Raw genomic sequence first — 25376 nt, 5'->3', positions numbered from 1 at the left:
GATTAATGATGTAAGTGCTATTAATTTAATATCTAACTTCTAATTGATTAAAATCTGCACTCCAATTAATGAATTAATGTACCCAGTATTTTAATATCTTTTATTGTTTTAAGTAAATGAAGGTTTCCATTAAACATAAATAATAAATGTTTCTCTTTATACATATTACATTTTAATTAGAGATTAATTATCATATTATATTCATGAATTCATCACAAACAAAAAGCAATGGTGCTATAGTAACCTACGATAAGACAACAAACAGGCAGCTTTTTGAACTTCAACTTACAGAATTATTACATGAATCTTAAATGTGTTAACTTTAGGTTAACATGGGCCATAGGAATCACATACATGTTAATCGAGCAGCAGTTTAAAACAACTGAGATGGTTGCAAAGTCTATAGATATGTAAATCTGCGAGTCTGAATTAGTCGTTAGAATTGGTTTTCTCTTTTCTGCTCTAGTTTGGGTTTTCTTTACTTTCAGTATTACAGCAGAGGTCATTTAGGCACCTAACAGAGGTTCTGATTAGATGATTGTTTTTTTACCTAAGCCTCTCTTTTTGTGGTGGGAACAGTTGACATCTGTCTGATCATCTGTCATATTACATTTCATGTAATGAGCAGGCTCATGCTCACTGCAGTACACTGGCTATAATTAGCTAAGGTCCATCCTGTTATGCTTTGCAGCCTTTTAAAATGTCTCTTTGTATCTACATTTTTTCTTCTTGTTAGCCCTCTTGGACATTAACTACAGAGCAGACCCTGCTCTGTGTTTTATGTGAGCATGTGCACCTGCTACCATGGACTCAATCTAAAAAGTCCTTTAGGGAACAGTGCAAACTCTGAATCTACCCAAGCAGAGCAGACACAAATTCAACTACTCCAATAATAAATCTGTTGTAGAGTTACCAGAGCCTGAGCATCTCTAACTGCAGAACAACTGCAGTTTTCACACTGCAAAAAACTTACATCTTATCGTGTTTCTGTCTTATTTAAGTTAAAATTGTTTCATTACATTTGATATGAGCAGCATTTGCCTGACCAGTGCAGAAAAATGTCTCGTGTCAAGTTGTTAAAGGATAAAGTTGAGGTCTGAATTGCTTGTAACAAGGAAAAAAAGAAATCTGCCACTTCAGAAAAAATGCTAGAAAATTTGCTTGAAACTAGAATAATGTCTTAATACAAGTAACTTTTCTCTTGTTCCATTGGCAGATTTTTTTTAACTTCTTACAAGCAATCTGGACTGGTCAGGTGAATGCGGCTCATGTTAAGTCGAAAAGACAATTTCTACTGAAAATAAGTCAAAAACACTTGAAAAAGTTTCCGTTTTTTGCAGTGGCATAACAGTCAATGTGGAAATTTTTCTCTTTATGACTCAGTCAGTATCACTCTCATAGAAAACCTGGACAACTTTGAACTGTTGTCTGATAACCACTGGGCAATTGATTGCTTCCTTTCAATCTGCACATAAAACACGTGTTGGAGTATTTTCCTCAGCCTGCAGAACAGCCAAGGTCATATTTCCAGTCATTAGCCCTCTTCTAACTGTGTGCATAAATCACCGAGGTGTATCAGTAATAAGGAAGTTTACCTGTTAAGAGGTCTTTTAAAGGCACTTCAGAGTCATGTGGCTGTAGAGAAGTGCCTCCAGCATGTTCCTGTAATTCATGGTCTCATATTAACTCTCATTTAGCTCATGAATACGCACGTTTTCACTGCGACAAAGAGAATTATTACAGATAACGTTTAGTCAGTTATAAAACTCATACGGGCTGAATATATGAGAGCGTTTCCCTCTTGTTATCAAAGCTTTTCTGATTGTATCCTTCAGCTAATGTATTGGTTATGAAATTATTCATTCTTTATCTTCATATATTAGTCTTATCTTTTCTGTCATAGTCATACACATCACAAGTGGTCTGTGACCTTGAAACTTTTCCTCATTAGTCATATCAGCTTTGTTTTAATTTGGACTCCTGTGTGGATTTTTCCTCTGTCCATAGGTGTGAGGAAATACCATCCACAGCTCCATAAACTCCATCAACAGAACAACATGTGCTGTTTCCCTGCACTTCAGACAATAATATTAGTAATCAATTCCCTGGAAACTCAGGCAGCAGGAGCCTTTATCTCCCGTTCGGCGTTTATGACTTGGTTAATCGTTAAGCAATGCCTTTGTGTCCCCTACGATGGAGCAAGGACATATCTGACACCCCTTGTTCACTTTTCTGAGGGTTGATCCAGAACGTCAGCCAATAGCTGGCAGCCAGGCTCTGACCCTGGGATGCAGGGTATAAAGGTAGGCCATCTGAGACAACCCCAGCTTACTCACAAGACACTGAGGGAAGCAGAGGGGAGTCCTAGATATCTTATCCCAGCAAAGTTGGGACATCAATAAACAAGGATAACTTCACCAGTTGATGCAGTGCTTTGCTGTTTTAAATCCCTGTTGGATGACTGAAGACTTAAGACTAACTCTGCTGTTTGATTCTTAACTGTTTAAGTCTGAGATTGTCCCTCAGCCTTCCTGATGGAGAAGAACAGATCTAACGGAGGGGAGCATGTGAACCCCGCGTATGATGCCAACTTGGACGAACCTCCAATGTATGATGAAACTGTCTTTGGCAATGGCGACCACCGCACAGTCAGGCCCTCTGTGGTCAGTGCCTTTGGTCATGACACTCTGGATCGGGTACCCAACGTTGACTTCTACCGAAACAAAGGCAGTGTGAGTGGTCACCGGGCTGTGCGACCATCTCTGCAGGAGCTGCATGATGTGTTTCAGAGGGTGAGTGCATACATGTCCGTAAAGAACATTTCTGCATATCATCTCATGTCTTTACTCTCTTTTTCTTGAGATGTTGACAATGTTTGTCCTTCACTGAGCCCTCTGCTAGAAACTTTTCACACTTGTTTTTCTCCTTGTGTCCCGAATTCAAGTCACTTACCCTGTGGTCTCATGCTCCTTTCACTCAGGTTAAAGACTTGAGGAAGTAAAACAATAAATTTAACAGTTGTGAAATCATTCAAACATTGTTCCTTCCAGTGTCCACAGTTCAGGTATTAAATCTTCACCTTCGTGACTTGTGAAACTAAAAAGAACACTGACAGTTATATCTGGGACAAACAGCAATTCACACACTTGACACAGTTTAGAGTTTCTTGTGCTTTTTATTGGGCCGTCATAACACCTCAGGTTGCAAAAGAACCAGGGTTAAAGATCAGCAGAAGTCTTCTTTTATTAAATGACGGGAATTATGACTTATTACCTCCGCAAAGGAGGTTCTGGTTTTTGGGAGATTTTGTCTGTTTGACTGTTTGTCTGTGAAAAACATAACTCAAAAAGTAACAAACAGATCTTGATGAAATTTTCAGGAAATGTTCAAAATGGAATATGGAAAAAGTGATTAAATTTTTGAGGTGATCTGGATCACCATCTGGATCCAGGACTTTTTTAGAGGATTCTCTATCACTGTGAGATAGGGCCGTTTTCACCATATGTGTATATGACTCCATGATAAATGGTCGGATTGCTTTGCAAAACAATACAAGATAAGGCCACAATAATTTCTGACAGATGTAAAAGTACGATCCAGATCCTGGTAATATTCTGGATACTAAGATCTGGAATATGAAATATGCACCAGGTCATGATAATTTTTAACACTGTCAGGTAACAAATTATTGTACAAACCTGCAACTAACACCAAATTGTAGCAGACAGTCTGCTGAAAGGGAGTATAACATTAAAGTAGGACTTAAGTGTTGTATGACATTCACAATATGCTTGGTGGAGGTCTGCGTAATGCGGTCTACATAATGTAGAGAATGTATAAGGTGGTCTACCATTCGATAATCAGTTTTATGGAGACCTAGTGGTCCAAGAATCACACGGCTAATCCAGAAAAAAATAAAGCTTTGATGAATTGAAGAACAAAAACTACATGTTTTAAAAAATCTAGGAACTGAACACCTTCATGATATTACTCTCCCTGAATGCCGACTCCATGCCGAAGCATTTGAAAGGCTGCGTGTTAATGCAAAACCCATTTGTTTCAGTAAATGAGAATAAAACACATCTGAGAGCGCTCACTAAATCAGATTTCAGGGCAGAAGTGTTGTGTGGGAGAGCCATTTAAAAGTCAGTTTTCATCTTAATAGAAAGCTGAAATTAGGTTTCTTGAGTTCTCTCCATTTTCTCCGACCCTTCAGAGTGCAGGAGCAGACACAGAGCAGTGCAATATCTCTTTAAATGCTTTATCTGCTTTCTTCAAAATCAAACCACAATACAGAAGAGGGAACACGTTCCTGTGCATTACAAAGCAGACAATGAAAATCATATTCTTTGTATAAACTGTGCTTTACTGTGTTAATGTGTGTGTTTTTACTTGCATTTGTTAATATGAAAACCTCAGTCTTAGTGCAACCTCCCTTTAAACTCATCATGACTAAAACTGTTATTTCTAATAAGCTATGATCACGTGTTTTTCTTTCTGGCATCAGAATGGAGCTGTCTCAGTCCCAGACACTGTGCAGGACGATGGCGAGGGCAGCATGGTGACCCCCTGTGACGACCTGGAGTCTGCTGTACCCATCAAGGACACCAAAGGAGCCATAAAGTTTGGCTGGATAAGAGGAGTCCTGGTAAGTTATGTGGGGTCATGATGGGCTCCTCCTGCTTTATAGGAGCGGGGATGCTCCTCACAACTGTGACCCGGCAAGACGAGGCTCAATGTGTCTGTATAACAAAGCAGTGGCAAAGTGGAGCTTTTACATCTCTTCAGAGACTGGGAGTGATTTGCATTTTCTTGGGGGATGCTCGTCGGTCATTTGTGCTGTCAACTTGAAAGAAATAGGCTTTAAGTGTTCAGTAGAAAAACATCTTTCATACAAACATACAGACCAAAGTGTTTTACATCGAGAGAGAATCTAAAACAAGAATGAGAAAAAAAGGATAACTATAGATCACAGCTTGAAGAATTAAAGACAAAAACACACAAAATATTCACCAGGGGTTATCACATAAAATGGAATGACAGTAATTTCAGATGGAGGTTTTAATATTTTCACATAATAAAAAGAAATGAGAATAATTCCCTTGAAACAAAACAAAATATGTCTTTGATAATGCTATTTAATTGTGTTACAGATATTTGAGATTCCTGTTTATATGGAAACATCAGTTTTAACCGCTTTTTTCTTAGTATGCATCATTGTAATACAACATAGGAATAAACCATTACCCACGCCAAAGGCTTTGAGCTTTAATTGTTGTTGTTTTTTTCACAGGTGAGATGCATGCTGAACATCTGGGGTGTCATGTTGTTCATCCGTCTATCCTGGGTTTTTGGGCAGGCAGGATGGGGTAAGTAGATTTCATCTTCTCTGTTTTTTAACTAACTTTAAAAACACAAAAAGTTGGTACATGAAGAAAGAAAAAGCTTAATTAAGGCTACTCACAATAAGAACATTCAAAGATGAGTCACCAACTGAGCTAGGGTCATTCCCAGTTTGGTATCATTGTGGAGCATCCAGCGACCCTGGAGACCTAAAAGTAAAGTAAGAGAAAGTGAGTGTTTATTTGCTACCACAGCTTTCACAGAGCAAAGTTACAAAGTGCTTCACATGATGTCAATATAGGGACAAAACACCCAAGACAAGGGATAAGTCAAGATAAAAATGATAACAAACAGTAACAACAGCCACAGTACAAGATTACATCAAATGATCAAGAGCACATTGTGTGTGCACAGGAAGACTTTTCCAGAGGGCAGGACTCACATGTACAAAAGTAAAATGACCTTTTGTTTCACTCTGACACGGGGCACTGCCGGTAGACCCTGATAATAAGACCTGAGGGATCTACTGGGGATCTAAAGATGGAGTAAGTCTGGGATTCACTCAGGTGCTTGATCATGGATGGATTCATTGGTTAAAACAAGAATTTGAAAATATGAATGAATTTGACTGGCTGCTAGTATAAGGAGAGTAAAATGGAAGTGGGTTTGTTTTCTGAACTTGCATCAAGGATGTAAAACATGAACTAGAGTATATAATACAGCAAGTGAGACAATGGACCTAAGTTTTGCACTATTTTGTAAGGGAAACGGGTTTATTCAGTGTATTTGTCAAAAAGCATTCTTTGATTGAGAATGACACCAAGAGTTTTTTTGGTGTTGTAGAAAGGGAACCAATACAAGTTGCAGCTCTGATTGCAGTCCTATCAGGGCCAATAATGAGGACCTCTGTTTTTTCAGAGTCCATCTGGAAGAAGAAGTCATTTATCCAGTCTGGTATGGCTGTCAGACAGTCGAGCTGATTAAACAGTTAGAAACATACAGTTGAATATCATCAGCTTGACAATGGTAAGAGATTCCACTAAACTGTGGGATCACAGGGCAGAGTCGTAGAATACATGTGGAAAATAACATTGGTCCCAGCACAGAGCCCTGATGCACACCACATAAGAGAGTAGCTGTCTCCGGTATATAAGGACTATGTAAGAATGGTAAATGAAAACCCATAATGCTTTGCTTTCACCTGCAGTGGTCAGGGCCATTAAAGAATCATATGGACTGCTACTCATTGACCAGGGGTGACTGAATTGGGCTGATTCAACTGAGCAAGACTTTCTGAGCTCTTGTAAAGATCGAAACAAGCCAACCCTCTATGAGCAGTGCAGTTTGTGTGATTGTGTATGTGTGTTAGAAGCAAAGGGAAACTGTGTGAATGGCTTCATGAGTGTGTTCATTGCTTAAGAAGGTATCGATCGGCAGGGTATTTTGTTCAGGCTGCGTAACTAAACAGTTTTGAGAAGCATAGAGAGAGCTGAAGACAGAGCAGGTTGAGCAGACGGCTGCAGCTTTCAGCCTTCAGGCTCCACAGGGACTTTGACTCTGTCTGTGTTTAAAGGTGACCGTGGGGAGTCGGGTTTCATTTCACAGTGTTTTATGACAGACTGCTGAAATACAACGCCTTAGTGCAAGCTGTACTTCAAAATTGTATTGCTCAAAGCTGTCATCTGTTTGTGTTGCAGGTCTAGGTATTGTGGTCATCGTTCTCAGCTGTGTGGTCACAATCATCACCTGTCTGTCCATGTCTGCCATTTGCACAAACGGTGTGGTCCGAGGCGGTAAGTCAATGCACCATCCATCCCCATCCCCATCGGCATTTCCTTTATAACATCATCTCATAGTATCACAGAGCCACAGCAGCTGGCGGCAGCAGTTTAAACATTATTTATGCCAGCATACAGCCTGAGATAACCCACGTTCATCCTGGCATAAAATCTTTTACTGAGACAATGAAATGGCCAGAGGACAGAGTGTGCAGATAAAGACACAATGTCACCCCTCAAAGCCTTTTCTTTGTTTAACCTAACTTTCTGACATTTCATCAATAAATCAGAGATATGGAGATTAATCATCCACTGCTGTATCTGTCTTATTTTCTCACATCAGGAGGCGCATATTACTTAATATCTCGAAGTTTGGGGCCGGAGTTTGGTGGTTCGATCGGCCTAATTTTTGCCTTCGCCAATGCAGTGGCTGTTGCCATGTATGTGGTGGGCTTTGCTGAGACTGTGCGGGATCTGCTTAAGGTGTGTTTTGCTATCTACTGACATTGAAAAGACTGCAGTTAGATTCCCAGATATGTAATCAGATTTTCTTTATTTATTAAATACCTTGATACTTCTTCCCACTACTTTTCACTAATGTAAACTGAGAAACTTAAAAGTGGTTGTCTTATTTTGTTTTCATTTTTTTCTGATCATCATTTATTTGTATTACTTACTGTTTAACTTGTCACAAGCATAAACAAAATAAAGTAATTCATGCATTCATATTGTCATATTTAGGATTATGACCTCCTCATGGTGGATGAGATCAATGACATTCGGATCATCGGCTGTATCACAGTGGTGGTGTTGTTGGGAATATCAGTGGCTGGAATGGAATGGGAAGCCAAGGTGAGAGGAGAACATTTTGCTGGTTACTTTCCAACCTATAGTTCATACATAAATCTGATCATTTTCTTTCTCCTGAACAGGCACAAATCGTCCTTCTCGTCATCTTGCTGGTGGCCATTGTGAACGTATTTGTAGGAACATTCCTGTCTCCAACTGACACTAAAAAATCTCAAGGCTTCTTCGGTTATAACTGTAAGACAACCTCACCAAATGAAAGAGTTAGTAAACTAAAAAATGGTACTGGCACAGCTCTTTTCAACTAATTCTAAGTTCTTTTTCCTCATCTCTTTTTCCTCCTCCTTTTTTTCTTTCAAAGCAAAAATCTTCTTAGAGAATTTTCCTCCGGCGTTTAGAGATGGTGAAACATTCTTTACAGTGTTTTCCATCTTTTTCCCTGCTGCCACTGGGATCCTTGCAGGAGCCAACATCTCAGGCGACTTAAGGGTAACTGCTTTTTAACTCTTTCAATAGAATCACACATATGAACCATAAACTGCTCCGGTACATGAAGAAAAAAATATTTGTGAGCATCTTGAACACAGTGAATCCTCCTATGACGATAACAATAACGTTTCTTTATACAGGATGCTCAGAGAGCCATACCTAAAGGCACCTTGCTGGCCATTGTGATCACTGGTGTTACCTACCTGGGTGTGGCCATGTGTGTGTGTAAGTACAACAACCCGAGAAACACATTTACAATGACAAACTTGTGTGTATAAACACTGATGTCTTCTGATAATTCAAAGATTGCATTACCAAGTTTTTCTGTGAGCCTGCTTGATTGCTAACAACACATCTGTTTCCCTCTCTGACCGCTCAGCTGCCACCGTAGTACGCGATGCCACAGGGAACAGTAATGACACCATCGCCACTGGAATGCCATGCAACTTTTCATCTGCATGTGATCTCGGCTATGACTTCTCCTCCTGTGCAGAAACGGAATGTAAATATGGCTTAATGAACAACTTTCAGGTACACACTGCTTTCTCACACTCTAATGCTCACATGAGAAGATATCTTTGTTTGTTTGTTTTTTATCTCATACTCTCTTCTACTCTCTGGCTCAGGTGATGACCATGGTGTCTGGGTTTGGCCCGCTCATCATTGCTGGAACATTCTCAGCCACACTGTCATCCGCCCTGGCTTCACTTGTCAGTGCTCCAAAAGTCTTCCAGGTCAGTTATTTGCCCATAGTTTCTACAAATTATGTGAACTTGAAAGCAAAACTTTTAACCTTTTTTAACTTTGTCTCTTCACAGGCTCTGTGCAAAGACAACATCTACAAGATTTTGCATTTCTTTGCAAAGGGGGTCGGCAAGAATGATGAGCCAATCCGTGGCTATGTCCTCACATTCATTATTTCAGTGGCCTTCATTCTTATTGGTCAGTCTAAACATCCATCATGTCATTCTTTGTTTTATAATCCCTCATAATGTAAAGCACGTTTCAACTTGACTGAAGGTTTTATTTATTTATGTGTGTTTGTGTGTCTACAGGTGATCTGAACGCCATTGCACCCATTATCTCAAACTTCTTCCTGGCATCTTATGCTCTCATCAATTTCTCCTGCTTCCATGCATCCTATGCCAAGTCTCCAGGTGAGTCTGTGTGTGGTAAAAAGTAGCTTATAAATGAGAAATTATGCCAGTAGCTGAAGGGGATTCTACTTCTTTTCAGCTTCAAATATATGAAAGCAAAATCGCCTACTCTAAGGCATTTTCTTAAGTAAAGTGATGTGAACATTATAACTAGTCGTAACTTTTCCACATTCCTTATTACTTAATTTTTGCTTTCCTCAGGTTGGCGTCCAGCGTATAAGTACTACAACATGTGGCTGTCCCTGCTGGGTGCAGTGCTCTGCTGTGTTGTTATGTTTGTTATCAACTGGTGGGCAGCTCTCCTCACGTACGTCATTGAAATCCTCCTCTTCATCTACGTTACAGTTAAGAAGCCAGGTAAGCTTTGTGTTGGTGTTTTTGAAATGAAGTTATGAAGTGTGCATGGCAGATCTCACCTGTTGAGAATCTTTTCTTATTTCTGCCCTTTAGATGTGAACTGGGGCTCTTCCACGCAGGCAGTGACATTTGTGAGCGCCGTCAGCAACGCTCTGTCTCTGTCTGGTGTCGACGATCATGTCAAGAACTTCAGGTAAAAGTCTGTATTGGATGAATCTGTAACAGCAAGAGCAAAAACAGACAATACAAGGAAGATCAGATCGGGCATTTATTTTTGAATACGTGTGTCTGTGTGTTTGAATGCTTATGGAGATGTATGATCAACCAAAAACAGAGGACGAAAATTTTTTTTTTTCTGTTTCAGGCCTCAGTTGTTAGTCCTGACAGGTACACCTAGGACCAGACCAGCTCTCCTAGACCTGGCTCACTCCCTCTCAAAGACCTATGGACTCTGCCTCACCTGTGAAGTCTTTGTGGTAAGGTTATATTGTAATTGCACTACTTGCATATGCAAAACACTAGAAAGTGCCATGACAGCACGTATTGTTTTCCCCAAACCTTTATTTAAATTTCAACCTTCTATTTAAATCAAGATCTGCACATCAAGCCAATTTAAATTGTGCAGAGTGCAGACTGCAAGGGAATATAAAGCAGGAAGGAGGGAAATGCCAACTGTCTGGTACCTGAGACATGAGTTTAGGTTCAGCTGTGTCCTCTGAATATGAAAAAAGCATTAGAAGGATATTTTCAGCTGTAAATTGTGTTCTCTGCAGGGTCCGAGATCAGAGGCCCTCGAAGAGATGAATAGCGGCATGGAGAGGAACCAGCTGTGGCTGAGGAAGCAGAAACGGAAAGCGTTTTACGCGGCTGTGGCCTGCGAGGAATTCAGGGAAGGGACCAACAGCCTCTTGCAGGTCAGTGTGGTCATCTTCTGCACTAAAATCTCTTCAAGTGAAAAAAGTAAACCAGTTAACCAAGAAAAATCCTTTCCATTAATGTATAACCTGCTTGTTATGATCCGAGCGAGAAGTGAGATTTAAACACTACAGAAGGAGGTTTTATTGTCCCATCCCTTCCTCAAAGCACTGAGTATCTATTGCTGTGTTATGACTCAGGCCTGGGCCTGTGTTAAGACAGGACATTAGTGCTGGAGGAAGAAGAGGGGAGAGTTAATGAGGAGCAGGAACACAGTCTTATGGTTCTGGCTATCGCACTTTGGAGATAAGGCCTCAGTTCATTGTCAGGATTGCTTACTTCAAACAGCACGGCAGATTAAAAGCTATAATTGATTAACACTGCCTGGATGAGACCCTGCAGACAAAGTGAGATCTGCTGAGTGATGTGGTCATAATTTCTGGCTGTAAAACTCTTTTACAGCCGTCTTGTCTTTGACATTTTGAATCTTTTTTTTCACCAGTTAATAAAAAGTGGAGGTTTTACAACTGCAAGGTGACATGTTGTCTGTGTTGCTTTAGTGGACTGATTGTGAGTTTTATCTGCTATGAGTGAGTGTCCTGCTCGTCTTTACAGGCTTCTGGTCTTGGCCGTATGAAGCCAAACACATTGATGGTTGGATTCAAGAGGAACTGGAGGACTGCAGGCATTGAGGGAGTGCAGAGCTATGTGGGGATCTTGCAGTAAGTCCTAAATAAACACAAATACCATCAGTGTTGCTGAAAATTTAATGTCTAGAGCTGGTGTCCTTATTTTGTTGTCCTCTCTGACAGTGACGCATTTGATTTTGAGTACGGGGCAGTCATGCTGAGGATGGATGAGGGACTTGATGTGTCGCACATTGTCGAGGCAGAAGGTCAGTTTAAAATAGAGGCTGTGTGCTTTAATCGATGGTAACAACAAGCAACAATATTACAGCAACTGTGCTTGAGATGTACTTTTAAAGTAGCTTGAAATGTAAGGTGAATCAAGGGAGGGGAGAAGTAAAGAAAGCAGCAAACATTGAAACTAAAAGCAAGAAAATATTATTTGTACCTGATTCCTAATGTAGAACCAGGTACATATAAAAAAGAGAAAGTGCAAAAATGAAACACTGACAATGAAATCAGAAAGGAAAATTATTTATGTGCCTGAAAAATACAGAGTAATAGCGACAGTTTATCTTTTTGACAGTCTTAAAGCAAAAAAACAGAACTGATACATTTATAAAAAACTACAATGCTGCATTACTTCGTTAATTTTTATTATCACAACAACCAACAGTTACTGATAATGAAACAGCAGTGATAAGCCAGGGGCACTTTGTTCTGTAGATTACAAAGTATTTATAAAGGTCGGACAGTAAACAGATAAGATCCTTAACAGCTACCACTTGACAGCTGTGCACATGTGGAAGTCTTTACTAAAAACAAGGATCATGTCACATGTTTAAATGACTGCAGACTTTAAACAAAAAGGGAATTATTGTGTTTCTTTCAGATGAGATGCTGAAGGCAGAAAAGGAGCAGAGGTCGCTGGACAAAGAGATGATGAGGAGCGCAGGAAAACCAAAAGGACTCTTAAGGAAATCAAGGAACTCATCTCAACAAGTGCTCACAACCAGAGGTAGCCATCCCTACATATCAAAAAAAACATTTCAATCTAAGCTTTCTAAAAAAAAAAAAAATTGGTTGCACCAGTAGATTTTAAATATGTGGAAAATCTATCTGTCGCAGTCTCTTCCCCCACACACTCGTACTTCCAATGAGAGAGCAAACATTTAGCAAATGAAACCAATGACACACATCTCTTTTTTGGAGACTTCTCCAAACTCCCATTGAGAAATAATTGAATCAAGCTCTCCAACTAAAGATGTCTCTGAGGGTGTAATCCAATAATACGGTCCCTTTCGTTCCAGTTTGAGTAGCATCTCTTAAGAGCAACCCTTTCACCCAGACGGCAGAGGGTGCAGGCAGCCGCTCACTCCATCAGTCTCTGTCTCTACATCACACACACTCACACAGTCACACAACTGAGCTGCATCTTGGCAAGGCTGCGCTGATCGTTAGTATGCAATCTGGGTGGCACTCAATGGAACATTAAACCTGAGAGATGGCTGTTCCAGCTGATGTAGACTCAGCTTTTAATGTTGATTAGTGCTAGTTTTCTCATCCAACTTAACTCTCCACGCTGGCTCGGTGATCTACATCCCCTCATACTGTTCCTCTGCCTCCTCCACGTCTCATTTCTTGTATCTTTCTCTCCCTCCTTCAGTGTCGGTGTGTGCCCCTCCACCCGCGCAAGTGGCCAAGAGAAATGAGGAACTGGTGGTGGCCAGTATGCAGTTCAAGAAGAAACAGCCCAAAGGCACTATTGATGTGTGGTGGCTGTTTGATGATGGAGGTAGGTGTTAGTTTTTAAAGCAACCTTTTCTTTTATATATAGGTTACAATGGATACAAGCACAGAAACACCACCAATAAACCAGAGTTTACTGACTGAATTTTTGAGATTTCATCAAAAAGGTGAAATCTTATCAATAAAGGCTTTAAATCAATTATCTGACCTTTAAACAGGGAAAAAAGAGAAAATTTGTGTCTAAAATGTGCTTAGTTCTGAGATCTCTGTGTCAGATTAAAAGCCTGGTGCAAAACATTTCCACCCTGGCATATGTGAAAAACAGAGATACCATATATGTTTGGTATAATCAATCTAGTTGGCTTCATTTCACGCCATATAATACATTTCTCCTCTCTCAGGTCTCACCCTGCTGCTCCCCTACATCCTCACCACCAGGAAGAAGTGGAAGGATTGTAAATTAAGGATCTTCATTGCAGGGCAGCCTGGACAAACTGAGAAGGACAAACAGGAGTGAGTAAAAAATGAAAACTCATCGGCTAAAAATATCACCTCACAGGGTGTTTTTTCTGCTCTAACTGCTTTTCCCCCCCTGGCAGTTATATGAATGCTAATCAGCCTGATTCTCTGTCTTTCAGGATGAAATCTCTTTTACAAAAATTCAGGATTAACTGCTCTGACATCACTGTTATTGATGACATCCATATCCAGCCCCGTCCTGACAGGTAACCGACTTTTATTATTCACAGAAGACCAGATGGAGCGACAGGGAGAGTAAAATTTAATCACCCCCCGACAGCATATTCTGATTATACAAAATTGTGTCACCTAATGTTGTTATCTGCTTCCCTCCAGTTTGAGGAAGTTGGAGGACATGATCGAGCCTTTCTGCCTGCGTGAGGGCTCCAAAGACTACGCCGAGGCTGAAGCTATGAAAAAAGAGCATCCCTGGAAGATCACTGATGAGGAGCTGAGCAGCTTTGAGGAGAAGGTAAAATCACTGACAAATTGTTCAAACTTTAACTGCATAGTAAGTGTATTTACTCCACATTAGATTATATTTCACAATTTAAAAAAAAAAACTGCTGTTTTACAGACAAACCTCCAGGTACGACTGAATGAGGTGCTTCAGGAAAACTCTAAATCAGCCAATCTCATCATTGTGTAAGTATAAAAAAACTCTTGCCTGAAAAACACCTAGTGTGGAGACAACACTGTCTAACTGACTCATTCTCTGTCCTGCAGGAGCATGCCCATCGCTCGTAAGGGAGCTGTTTCTGACTTCCTTTACATGGCCTGGCTGGACATACTGACAAAGGACCTTCCACCCACCTTGCTCATCAGAGGAAACCACAAGAGTGTACTTACTTTCTACTCTTGAGCACCCTGCAAGCTAAGCAGCAGAAGACAGCTAGCTACAGAGGAGGGAAATGGTAGTGCTATAAAGTTGGACTATGTTCACAAAATGCGTAAGAGCCATGGATGATGTGAAGTCTTTCAGACCAACACCAAAGTGTAACATGGACTTTCATACATCACACTATTTATCAATTTATGTTCCAAGGAAAACTAGAAAAGAAAATTAAACAAGTAAAAGACAGAAATGAAAAAAAAAAGCTGCAAGAAAAACACATTTTCAGTTACAGCCTGTTGGTAATTTAAGTTATCACGTTTTTGTCAATTTCTCTTACCTAGCTGCACTCCAGGCTCTAAATAAATACTGTGAATGAGAAACAATACACATTTTAAAAAGAAACTGTGTATGTCTGATATTAAACTACATTATCAGTCTGAATGTGAACTGTGGAGCACGGGCAACAGTTAGCTCTTTGCTGCACTGCACCATTGTGTATGAAATGGTTTTGTAACCAGGTGTTGTGAGAAGAAAAAACAGAAAGCTTTTATTGTGATGTTAGAAAGAAGTCAGATCATATATCTTCTTTTCTTGGTCCTAACAGTCAAATAAACATAAGCACATTAACAAGGAAGCTCTCAGTCGTCACAATGCGTGACTAAGTTGCCTGATTGTAAATTAAATGTAAATAGTAGATGTCTGAATACATCAGAAAATATTTTCTAAGCAAATAAATTTATAAATGATCACTGGCATTTTTTTTAATGAAATGAGGTACAAATGGATTGACAACTTTTCATGCATTATTTGATATTCACTGTGTAAAATACGCACACTTTTATCAATAAGCTGTTTATCTGTTCCACACTATGCATTATAGATATTTTCATTTTTATTATCACAGTACACTTTTTGTTCATAAAAAATAATAATAATAATAATTACAAAATTGTAAATCCAATTCTGTATCATTTTGCCTATGGTCTATACTTTATTTAAATATATAATTGTGATTACCTGCAATAAAGACTCAAAGAGATTTTAAGTGTGCCATTGTCATTTCTTATGTTCTGCACATATGTTATTGTTTTATTATGTTTGTTTTGATAGTTCTTTATGTGTCCATCTTAGCAATTTAGTGAAACAATGATGTTATTTTTTCTTCTGACTATCAGTTCTGGATGTTACTACTAGTCAAAGAATAGTTTTATAACTTGCTCTAAGTTTGAGAGTCTTGGAAAATAATAGAGCATCTCTTTGGTCACTTATTTTTGATTGATATTATGATTTTAAAAATGAAGAATTTATGACAGGTGCACATTTTCAAAAAAATCAAAAACTAAAATAAGTTTAATGACAACTAGTATGAAAAAATTGTGTAACCAGCCTAGGACCCTCAGAATAAGCTAAAACAATGAAACAGAGTATCAATATTTTCAGCCCAAGTGTATTGTTGTCTCATAATGTCATGTTTAGTATTTTGAACACATTAAAAAATGTATGTCATACAAAAGTACTTTAAATTCCTAAATCAGAAGTTATTGCTTAAGAGAAATGGAAAATGATCATAATGATTGGGTGACAAACATTTCGGATGCCTCTTCCAACCCATTTCTAGTGGAGGACAGCAGTGGACTTTGATTTCAAGTATAGATTTCAAGTATAGACTGTATGTTGAATATTGTGCATATTGTGTGATTATTATATCTTTGTTGTTTTTTAAAATATATTCTTTATTCATATATAGAAATATTCTATAAACAGTCAGTGGTTTAAAGACAGGATCTAACTTTAAAACTATTATTGTAACAGTTTGATAAGAAAGTCCAATTTCAGCAGATGTTAATGTATTTGGTGAATAAAAAGGATAATAAGCCACATATTGAGGGATACATTTGCTGTGTTATTCAATTTAGCTTTGCTGTGAATTATTCATGACTTGTAAGGGAAAAAAAACATATCATGCACAATTTTGGAATAATTATTTAGAAAACTGAACACGCAGACTTACATCATTACTGTTTCTTTATTTATGCTCAATACATGTTTTATTTTACAGCTTATGTTACCATTAATGACAGCATCAACCTCTTTATTACTGATGATCTGCCTGTAAGGGGGAGGAGGAAGAAGGATCAGCTGGGAGCACGACTTTCAGTAAGCCGCAGCCAGCGTTAGCAAACAACATGACACGGCTGTTGCTACGGCTAAGAGATCCTCGTTTACTATGCCCGCTGTTTTATGACGCTACGACGCGTTTTTCAGGGAGGGAGTTTAATATTCAGACCCTAACTCAAAATAAAGGCAAGCTAAAAATGAGTATTTATACTGTTACCATTAGCATTATAACAAGGGCTTGTTCATATGAGCTATGCTAACTTCCGTAGCATGTTATAACAGAGTGCGTTACTTTATGCGTTACTGCATTTTCAACTGTCCTTGAAAATCTACCGAAACACTACCGACATAACGTCTACATTATTCTGATAAGATGCGTAAGTAAACACGAATTTTAATGCCTAAATATTTACTGGCGTTTTGGCTTGGTGTTGTTTGAGTTGTCAACAAATATCGCGAGAATTGAGTTGTCATTGACAGGTATCGCGAGAACTTAGTGACAAAATATAATAAACACGTCATTAACTGCACAGTTTATTTTCATTAAAACGTACCTTTTCCCTTTTCATTCATCGTAATGTATTTGGTATTTTGTACAACCTATTAGTGTGAGTTTGACAACAATGTGTATAAGTTTTCCAAGAGCGTGTCTCTTTAAATGGTGGGTGGGTGAGGAGGGGCTTATTTGGCGCTAATTCCAACGCGGGAAATTCACTTTAAGAAGTAAACCCGCCAAGCAGTTTCTGCTGAAGCTCTGTTTTAGTCGTTGTAGTAGTCTGTTGTAGTTTTTCATTGTCAGTTTTGATTTTATTCTGTGCATTCTTGTCTCTGACTGTAAAAACTTTGCTGACATGCCTGCCCTAGAAGTTGCAGAGGACTCTTCAATCTCTCCATCAAAGAAAGCCAGGATAGAAACAGGACCTACTGAAGAAAGACCTGTACTCCGATTTGCAAAACTGTCTGAGCATGCAACCAAACCAACCAGGGGATCGACCAGAGCTGCAGGATATGATCTCTACAGGTTTGCTATTCTTTAAATTTAGATTGTTGGGGTTTATTAATGACTTGATTTATGTAGGTATGTGGGCAAAATATTCTTCTAACTGAAGTTAAGGCAACATGTTGGGTTAATGTTGAAAATCAGGTTTAAATCGTAGATGTGAGACATGCATTCAACCATTTTTATGTAATGATACTAAAAAAAAAAGTCTATTGATGTATTTAATACCATGTACGACCTGACCTGATTTTTCTGAATATCCAGTGCATACGACTACTCCATCGGTCCTCTGGATAAGGCCATTGTGAAGACAGACATTCAGATTGCTGTTCCGCATGGCTGCTATGGTAGAGTGGGTAAGTGATTTAAATACTGCTGAAACCTTGCAGCTGTTGTGTGTTTCTTCCTGTGTCTGTTCAATCATCTGTTCAGTGCATTTGAAATGTAAACGAGGATTCTCTGTTGGTAGAATAAGTAACAGGTCCAACCGTCTTGTTCTATTTTTACCTCCTCAGCACCGAGATCTGGATTGGCTGCCAAAAACTTCATCGATGTTGGTGGTGAGTTTTCATGTGCCTGACCTACTTACCATGAGAAACTATGTGAGCAGGTCTGATTGTGAAATCATCAGCAGGACATGCGTCTTACTTTTTGTTTTTTGCCACGTTTTCTTCAGCTGGAGTTGTAGATGAAGACTACAGAGGAAATGTGGGAGTTGTGCTCTTTAACTTCAGCAAGGAGACATTTGAAGGTGAGTTGTAACATCTGTGAAATATTCAGCTGCGACACTTGCACCATAAACTTTATAATTAAACTGAGGCTGAACTGCAGGGAGATGATGCTAATCATGGGCAAGAGTTGACATGTTCAGTCTAGTTGCATTATTCTCATCAAGGGATCTGAGTTGGTACAGGTTCCGTTTGCACATGCCCTTGTGTATGATGACGGATCATAAATAATATTTGCACACAAAATACTGTAATGTTACAGACTTGTAGCTCACTGGTTTTCATAATCTTTGATTTCTCTTTCAGTGAAAAAAGGTGACAGAGTTGCTCAGCTGGTTTGTGAGAAGATCTGTTATCCTGATCTGGAGGAGCTCGAGGTAATTGCTATTTGTGAAACTAAACTGCATACTGATGATAAAGTGACCATTAATCTGCCACAACTGTTTAAAACTACTGCAGGCTTATACAATGAGTCTATAACAATTTTTTTTCCTGCAGCTTTACAATAATTTTAGCACTCCATTAAGTTTTTTTCAATCACTTTGTCTACCTGCTGTATCCAATTAACTTGCAATTGAATGTACTTATTCATTTTAAACTGTTTTTCATGAAATGCATGATTCATAATAATAATTTGTTTATTTCAGTGATTTAAGAATGTATATCTGTATCTCTTCAGACACTCGATGAGACTGAACGTGGTGCTGGAGGTTTTGGATCAACTGGACGCAACTAAAAGATCATAAAGTCCATGGAGTTGTGCTGTACATGTTAAAAAATATAGAAATGTTTCTAATAAAGTTATTTGTTTTGTACTTTCGAGTGGTCTTTACTTGGATTATCACCTGTATGGTCCTGGTTTGTTACAACTTCAAGTTGTGTCTGGTGACATCTTTTCCACTTTCACATAATAAAGAAAAGTTATCCACATGGTCACAAGGGGGCAGTGCAGATCAAGAAACACATCCAAGGGTACTAGATGAACCCAACTCTGAACCCAGCTCCATAACTGTTTCCATCAGACCTGTAAGTGTTTCTGAAACTGAAAGATTCAGAGATTGTGTTACTGTTTTTCCAAAGAGAAATATCGAACACTAAACAAATGGCTTCCATATAAATTTGAGCAAAGGGGAAAGAGCAGTGACTACATCAACACCAAAAACATGTATTTATTGTGAATGTACAACTAAACCCTCACTGATGTGAACAGAGGACACAGACTGCTGTCAGGCCGGTCCGTGGCAACGCAGCACTGATTGTAGTTGTGAGAGAATGTGTGGCCACAGAGACCTCAGTGCATAATCATGAAGGCCCAGGTTTGGCATCATCAATGTGTGTTTTGTATGTGTGTGTGTGCAGGTGTGTGTATGTATACACAGTTTACAATGGAAGTAGTTGGTCATTATAAGCACCATTACAAACCCCTCTATTCCAGGGGCTTCCTCTAGTTTACAAATGCTTCATAGATTAAAAGTGGCATCGATTATTACAGTATAAACACAATTTACATGTAGTATAGAGGAGAGCGGACAGGCTATGAAGCTAGCTGTTACTGTTGCAAAGACGTGAAATCTTCAGAATGGCTGATGGGATTGTTTTTGTTGACTACAGAGTTTTGTATAGTAGTACAGTGCATTCAGGAGTCTATGTGATTGTGTTGCTAGCACCAGTAAATATGAAATATTCTAGTCAGTAGAAAAGATGGAAAAGCAAAGTTTAAATATGCAGTAGAAGTCATTCAAGCTCAAACATGGCTACATCTCAATAGTCCACAGTGGGTTCTTTTCCTCTCCTTAACATTCTGACGTCTACCACCTTTTCAAAATCTCACTTCATAAATTAACATTGGGGGTAGAAAATGTGTTTACTTTCATGGATCCAGGTTTGTTCAGTCATTCACCAGAGGGGAGGAAATGAATTCATTTAGACTATTGGGACTCGCTGTCTTCTTCCACCTAAGCTGAGTTCTGATAAACTCATTTTTTGGAGCTTCCTGCAGTCCTCATGCCCTTCAAAGTGGCACCTGATTCCACATATCATCATACAACATTAAAACCTACATTTGAAAGGCATTCACACTCTAAATAGTGCTTCACACACAGCCTATGTTGTGTGTATGGACAATATGCTCTTCATTTGACTGAAATCTTTCAGCTGGCATTTCCTCAGGAATTGTATCTATGATATGTAGAATCATCTTTGGCAATCAAACGACGCAGTCCCTCCCCCCCACCCCTTTCTTGTCTCTTTGGTGGCGAGTTTGTCTCCCTATTGGAGCAAGTTGAAGTCACCACAAACCGCTGATCCAGAGTCAGGGATGTTTGGCCTTGGGGAAGTGTGAGCCTGACACTGGATCAGCAGCTGCCGGCAACATCTGCCCGTCTCAGTCTCATGATGGTTAATGGAGGATGATCTGCACCCTCATCTTCAGTATGTCTCCCAGCTGTCCTGTGAGGTAGTCTTTATCGTGCCGGTCCTCCAGCTCAGCCAGCTCCTTCTTCCTGAAGAGTGGTATGCTGCTGATCTGCAAGGAGTATGCCCCGGGTGGGAGGGCCTTCTTCTTGTTGAGATGCAGGTAGCTGACACCCTCTCTCTGGTTGATCTTGAAGTAGCCATCTTCGTTTCCATAGTCAATGTTGTAGCGCACGTGGTCACTGAGAGTGGATAATGCCGGGGTGAACTCCAGGATGTGGTCACGGGTGCTGAGGTCGCTGATGTTCAGGTGGAACTTCAGGATGTCTTCGATGTCCACACTGGCCAGGCTGATGGTCTCCTGCTCAGTCAGCTGCAGAATGAAAACGTGGAGTTACGTGCTGTTGTGTTTCCTGTTTAAAACTCTGTTGGCCCAAAGGTGCTACATTGGGTCAAAAATGACTCAAACTTTCTGATTCTGACTGCATACATCAGTTGCCCCAGCCCTGTATACTCTACCTGCTCATCTTCCTGAGGATCCTCCTGCGTTGAGTTTGTGCTGCGACGTTTGCGTCCCTTCTTGGGATATCCGTTTATCTTACACTCGTAGCAGGCCTCGGGAGACAGAGAATTCTCATCTTCTTCAGCTCCCTGTTCAGTGCTGGGGCTTCCACTTGTGAAGCCCAACCCTGTGACACAGTGCCTGAAACACAGATGGAGCCATCAGTCAACTAGAAACATCTTCCCAAAGTTTTCACCCACTGACATTCGCTGACATACCCTTGTCCAGCACGGAAGTAACCAGGTGGACACCCGCAGAGGTAACCGCCATCTGTGTTGGAGCAGCCAAACTTGCACGGGTTCTGGCTGGTGGAGCACTCGTTGACGTCTGAGCAGCCTCCGTTCGTCTGCTCGTAGTTGAAGCCGGTGGGGCAGAGGCAGCGGAAGCTCCCGAGGGTGTTATGACATGACGCTCCACCACAGATCTGGCTGTTCAGGCACTCGTTCTCATCTGGGTGACAGGAAGTTGACGGGAAGTAAACAAATAAAGAGGTCTTTCCAGTTAAAGGGCACAAACAATACTGGGAAAGTCTGCCACAAATGTAGCTTTCAAATTACACACAAACAAAAGCTTTTGACGGGGTTTCCATGGAGGGGCATGACACCACACATTTACTTTCTGTCTACCTGAGCTGTATTATTTATTTATCTACTTCAATATGGTGAAGGTCTGTTAGACTGAGATAACTCCATGAGCCATGTCAGGGCCCTTCAGTCACCCTCAAAGTTCCTGTTTTTATGTGCTTTTATTTATGAAGCGTACATACATAGCATTTTAAACAAAGTCGATATTTTTTAGGTTTTAAAAGAAGGCATCAGGCATTTATTTTTAACATATCATTTCCTTTTCCCATGACCTTACCACAATAAGGGAAGGGTTGAACTTGTAAAGGAAAGGAAAAACACTGGCTGTATTTATATTCAAAGAGTAGCAGGAAGGAGATGAGGGATGGATGAAGTTGTTTAAAAAAAGCTCCAGGCCAAACTCTAACCCAGAACATCGAGGCTACACGGTACATACTTTGTTGACCGAGTCATCAGGATGCCCCTAAAGGAAAGAATTTTTATATTTGCCGATAAAAAGAGCAGTGGTATTACTCACCCACACACTGGTTCCACTGGTAGTGCTGTAGGTAACCTTGTGGACAGCTGCACCTGTATCCACCCACAAGGTTCTGACAGCCGTGCTGACACCTGTGGTTGCCATCACACTCATCCGTGTCTGTCAACAACACACACGCACAAACACACATTAAAAAACTACTGTCAGAGTTTCATGTGTTGAATGAGGTGAAACTGAACTTTGGGTGAATTATACGCCGACCTTCACAGCTTTGTGCGCTTGGATCTAATGAGAATCCTCGCTGGCAGTCGCAGTTGAAGCTTCCCGGAGTGTTTTGGCAGACGCCGTTGGAGCCGCACAGATTGGGGTCTGATGCACATTCATTGTTGTCTACACACACAGAAGAGGAGGAGGTTCAGATGGGGGTTACGCAGGAAACATTATACAAAGGCTGATTATGGGCCTGATTTAGATGTGCTGAGTCATTTTTAAATTCATGGACAGATGAGATTGATGTCTAATACAAGGTCGGGGCAAAATGGAGTGTTGGCTCCAGTTACGTCAGTCATCAAAGATTGATGGATCTACTGAGTTCCTCTTATAATAAAACAGGTGATTTGAAGATTTGAGTCACAAGGGTTGTGATAAGGGAATCTTAACTTGATTTCCACTGGTGGGATTCTACAGTGGCCAATAGGTGTCAGCTGATTTGCAAAAAGCAACAACACGAATGCAGTCACCACAACACAAATGCAAAAGCCTCAACGCGATAGAAGTACTGTCACAACAGGGGTTAAGAGGACAGTTATCCTAACGGACACAAAGTTAGTTAACGATTGTTTTCTTTTATAATTTAAGCTATGATTAATATAACTCTAATGCTAACGTAAATAAGAAATATAAGTACGATAATGGACACCCCTATGGAGCTATATTTATCATAGATGATGTTAATCATTTACTTACTTTTACAACTTTTCTGTGTCCATTTGGATAAGTAACCTCATAAGTAATAGTGGCCGCACTTCCGGTGTGTTGTAGCATTTGTGTTGTCGCTTTTGCATCCGTGTTGTAGCTTTTGCATTCGTGTTTTTTCTCTTGCATTGGTGTTGTAGCTTTAGCAAATCTGACACCCACTGGCAACCGTTTTTTTCCTTCTGTCAAACATATTTCTATTGTCATAATGTAGTTTTTTTTGTTTTCTTTCCTTTTTTTTATCTTACTGTTTATGTGTTTACAAGGGCTCTCCTTTCTTTGTTCTATTTCTGTAGTTATTGTTGACACCTAAGACACCATTAATTATTCTTTGCATTTGCAAAACTACTTGATTATAAACCTTACTCAGATTTAAAAAAAAAATGATTAATTTCTTTTAGTATTTGAATTTTCAACATACACTTTTAACAGGGATCTATAAGTTGAGCAGGGAAGGGTGTTTTTTCTAAATATCAGCTGTTTAAAGTATAATCATGGGGTTCTTTGACTGTCAGCAGAGATTTCAAGTGTCCCTTTATATGTTCAAAGATTTGTTGTTGTTTTTCCTCAGTGTTGAACTCTGCATGGAGGGAAGGCCTACTTTCCAGCTACCATGTAATTGCTTTCAAAAAGGGGTTACTTATTAAACTGGATAAGGACACTGATCCCTACAGAAACAACATGGAGGAACACATTTTGGGTTGTCTGAGGTCTTCAAACTATGTGTAAATTGTGGGCTAAATTCAACCCCACTTTTTAGGCCAATACAATAAGCAATCTCTGCCTTAACCCAGTGGTGCTTACTCTTATATTAAAAACACATCCACACCTATGAGTCTGTGCCCTCTGAAGGTGCCCTGTCCCTAAAATAATGTGAGGTCATGGGAACTGTTTTATGGGCAGGAAAAAAAGCTTGTGGTAGTCATGGCGCTCTACTGCAAAGTTCCATAACAAAGCAATGCTAAGCTGCCATGACTCCTAACCAGACCAGCCTAATAAGATCAGTGTGATATCATCCGGAGTCCATTAAGTCTGAACAAGAGTGAGTAAAGGTTAGACAAGAGAGTGCTTCAGAGGTCCTCTAGGGCTGGGAAATACTGTCAGGATATACACTGGACTGAAGTCCGACTGTGAGTTTTATGCCACTCTTTGTAAACACTGCATGAGGAGCATTTCAAATATTAAAGATATTTAAATATGCAGCAAATGTATAGTTTGCATTTGTGTTCATTTACCGATGCAGGCAGTGTGATGCTGTGTGAAGCCAGGAGGACATTTGCAGGTGAACCCACCGATGGTGTTAACACATAAGAACTGACAGTTATGTTGTTTTGTTGAGCATTCATCCAGATCTGAAAAAGAAGAGAGATTCAGTAACATGAGAGACTTGTTACATCCTCTTAGTCGTTTGCATCGTGTATTTATTTAATTAAGAAGATAGAGTCACATCTGTGAGTCAAATTCCAGTCCTTCTACAGTCACTGACCTACAAATGAACTGCAAATGAACCAGACGCCGGAAACGTGGGGGGGCCTTAAACTATGGTAAATAAAGATGAAAGAAGCCCTAAAATCTGGACACTGTGTGCACACTTATTTAAACTCACAAACAAGTCTGATAAACAGCGAGAGGGCCAGATGCAATGCCTCACAGGCCCTGAATGTAGGGTACACGCTCAAGAGCTAGCACGTGCGTGTAGACACGGCAGTCCAAATGGAGCGTCCTGGGACAGTGAGCAGAGCACTGGCACGGGGCCCGACCCACTCAGCGCTACAGCTGTTCTAACCTGGAAACCAAGTCAAGCAAGAACGTCTACTTGAACTTTATTGTCTACAGGGGGAAATTTGTCCCACAGCCAAGTACCTGCTGCTGGTTCGTGCAAGAAGAGCGCCCTGTCTCCAAAAACTCTTCAAATGATCCAAGCAAAACTGTTTATAATGTGGA

The 25376-nt window shown here is 39.9% G+C and overlaps 3 protein-coding genes and 1 long non-coding RNA gene across 7 annotated transcripts in view; 2 read left to right on the top strand and 2 right to left on the bottom strand.

Moving 5' to 3' along the window:
* The first annotated feature begins 578 nt into the window (after positions 1-578).
* On the top strand, positions 579-15475 carry slc12a1 (solute carrier family 12 member 1). 3 transcript variants are annotated; one of them, XM_074666003.1, is made up of 26 exons: positions 579-2792; positions 4508-4648; positions 5294-5369; positions 7041-7136; positions 7465-7604; positions 7863-7973; positions 8054-8165; positions 8290-8417; positions 8558-8642; positions 8797-8948; positions 9044-9151; positions 9236-9359; positions 9473-9574; positions 9776-9931; positions 10025-10124; positions 10296-10407; positions 10705-10845; positions 11462-11568; positions 11659-11741; positions 12365-12490; positions 13139-13267; positions 13623-13734; positions 13860-13946; positions 14077-14212; positions 14318-14385; positions 14467-15475. In XM_074666003.1, exons 1-26 carry the CDS (start codon positions 2535-2537, stop codon positions 14600-14602), a joined length of 3126 nt encoding a protein of 1041 aa, XP_074522104.1. In that variant the 5' UTR covers positions 579-2534; the 3' UTR covers positions 14603-15475. The 3 variants fall into 3 exon arrangements, with proteins under 3 accessions (XP_074522104.1, XP_074522105.1, XP_074522103.1); XM_074666004.1 differs by lacking the exon at positions 7041-7136; XM_074666002.1 differs by having other exon boundaries at positions 9044-9359.
* Positions 8776-18201, bottom strand: LOC141787531 (uncharacterized). Its single transcript, XR_012598079.1, has 3 exons — positions 17937-18201; positions 9991-10147; positions 8776-8902 (listed from the first exon to the last, which is right to left on the bottom strand). It is a non-coding gene; the product is annotated as an uncharacterized LOC141787531 (long non-coding RNA).
* On the top strand, positions 16932-19236 carry dut (deoxyuridine triphosphatase). 2 transcript variants are annotated; one of them, XM_074666007.1, is made up of 7 exons: positions 16932-17070; positions 17558-17714; positions 17958-18049; positions 18209-18253; positions 18370-18444; positions 18728-18798; positions 19101-19236. In XM_074666007.1, exons 1-7 carry the CDS (start codon positions 17067-17069, stop codon positions 19155-19157), a joined length of 501 nt encoding a protein of 166 aa, XP_074522108.1. In that variant the 5' UTR covers positions 16932-17066; the 3' UTR covers positions 19158-19236. The 2 variants fall into 2 exon arrangements, with proteins under 2 accessions (XP_074522108.1, XP_074522107.1); XM_074666006.1 differs by lacking the exon at positions 16932-17070 and having other exon boundaries at positions 17365-17714.
* A 1426-nt stretch (positions 19237-20662) lies between these two features.
* fbn1 (fibrillin 1) overlaps positions 20663-25376 on the bottom strand; it is a 67426-nt gene continuing 62712 nt past the window's right edge. The window contains exons 61-66 of the mRNA XM_074666001.1: positions 24668-24784; positions 22719-22847; positions 22497-22616; positions 21614-21845; positions 21353-21536; positions 20663-21206 (exon numbers count right to left, since the gene is read on the bottom strand). Coding sequence (XP_074522102.1) covers positions 20820-21206; positions 21353-21536; positions 21614-21845; positions 22497-22616; positions 22719-22847; positions 24668-24784 — 1169 coding nt within the window. The 3' untranslated portion in view covers positions 20663-20819. The remainder of the gene's footprint in view (positions 21207-21352; positions 21537-21613; positions 21846-22496; positions 22617-22718; positions 22848-24667; positions 24785-25376) is intronic.

The sequence above is a fragment of the Halichoeres trimaculatus genome, unplaced genomic scaffold, assembly GCF_033239565.1.
Source record: "Halichoeres trimaculatus isolate MK-OKI-2021-1 unplaced genomic scaffold, fHalTri1.1 fHalTri1_scaffold_3, whole genome shotgun sequence".
Classification (NCBI taxonomy): domain Eukaryota; kingdom Metazoa; phylum Chordata; class Actinopteri; order Labriformes; family Labridae; genus Halichoeres; species Halichoeres trimaculatus.
The sequence above is the reverse complement of the archived record's forward strand: the minus strand, read 5'-3'. Positions and strand labels throughout refer to the sequence as shown.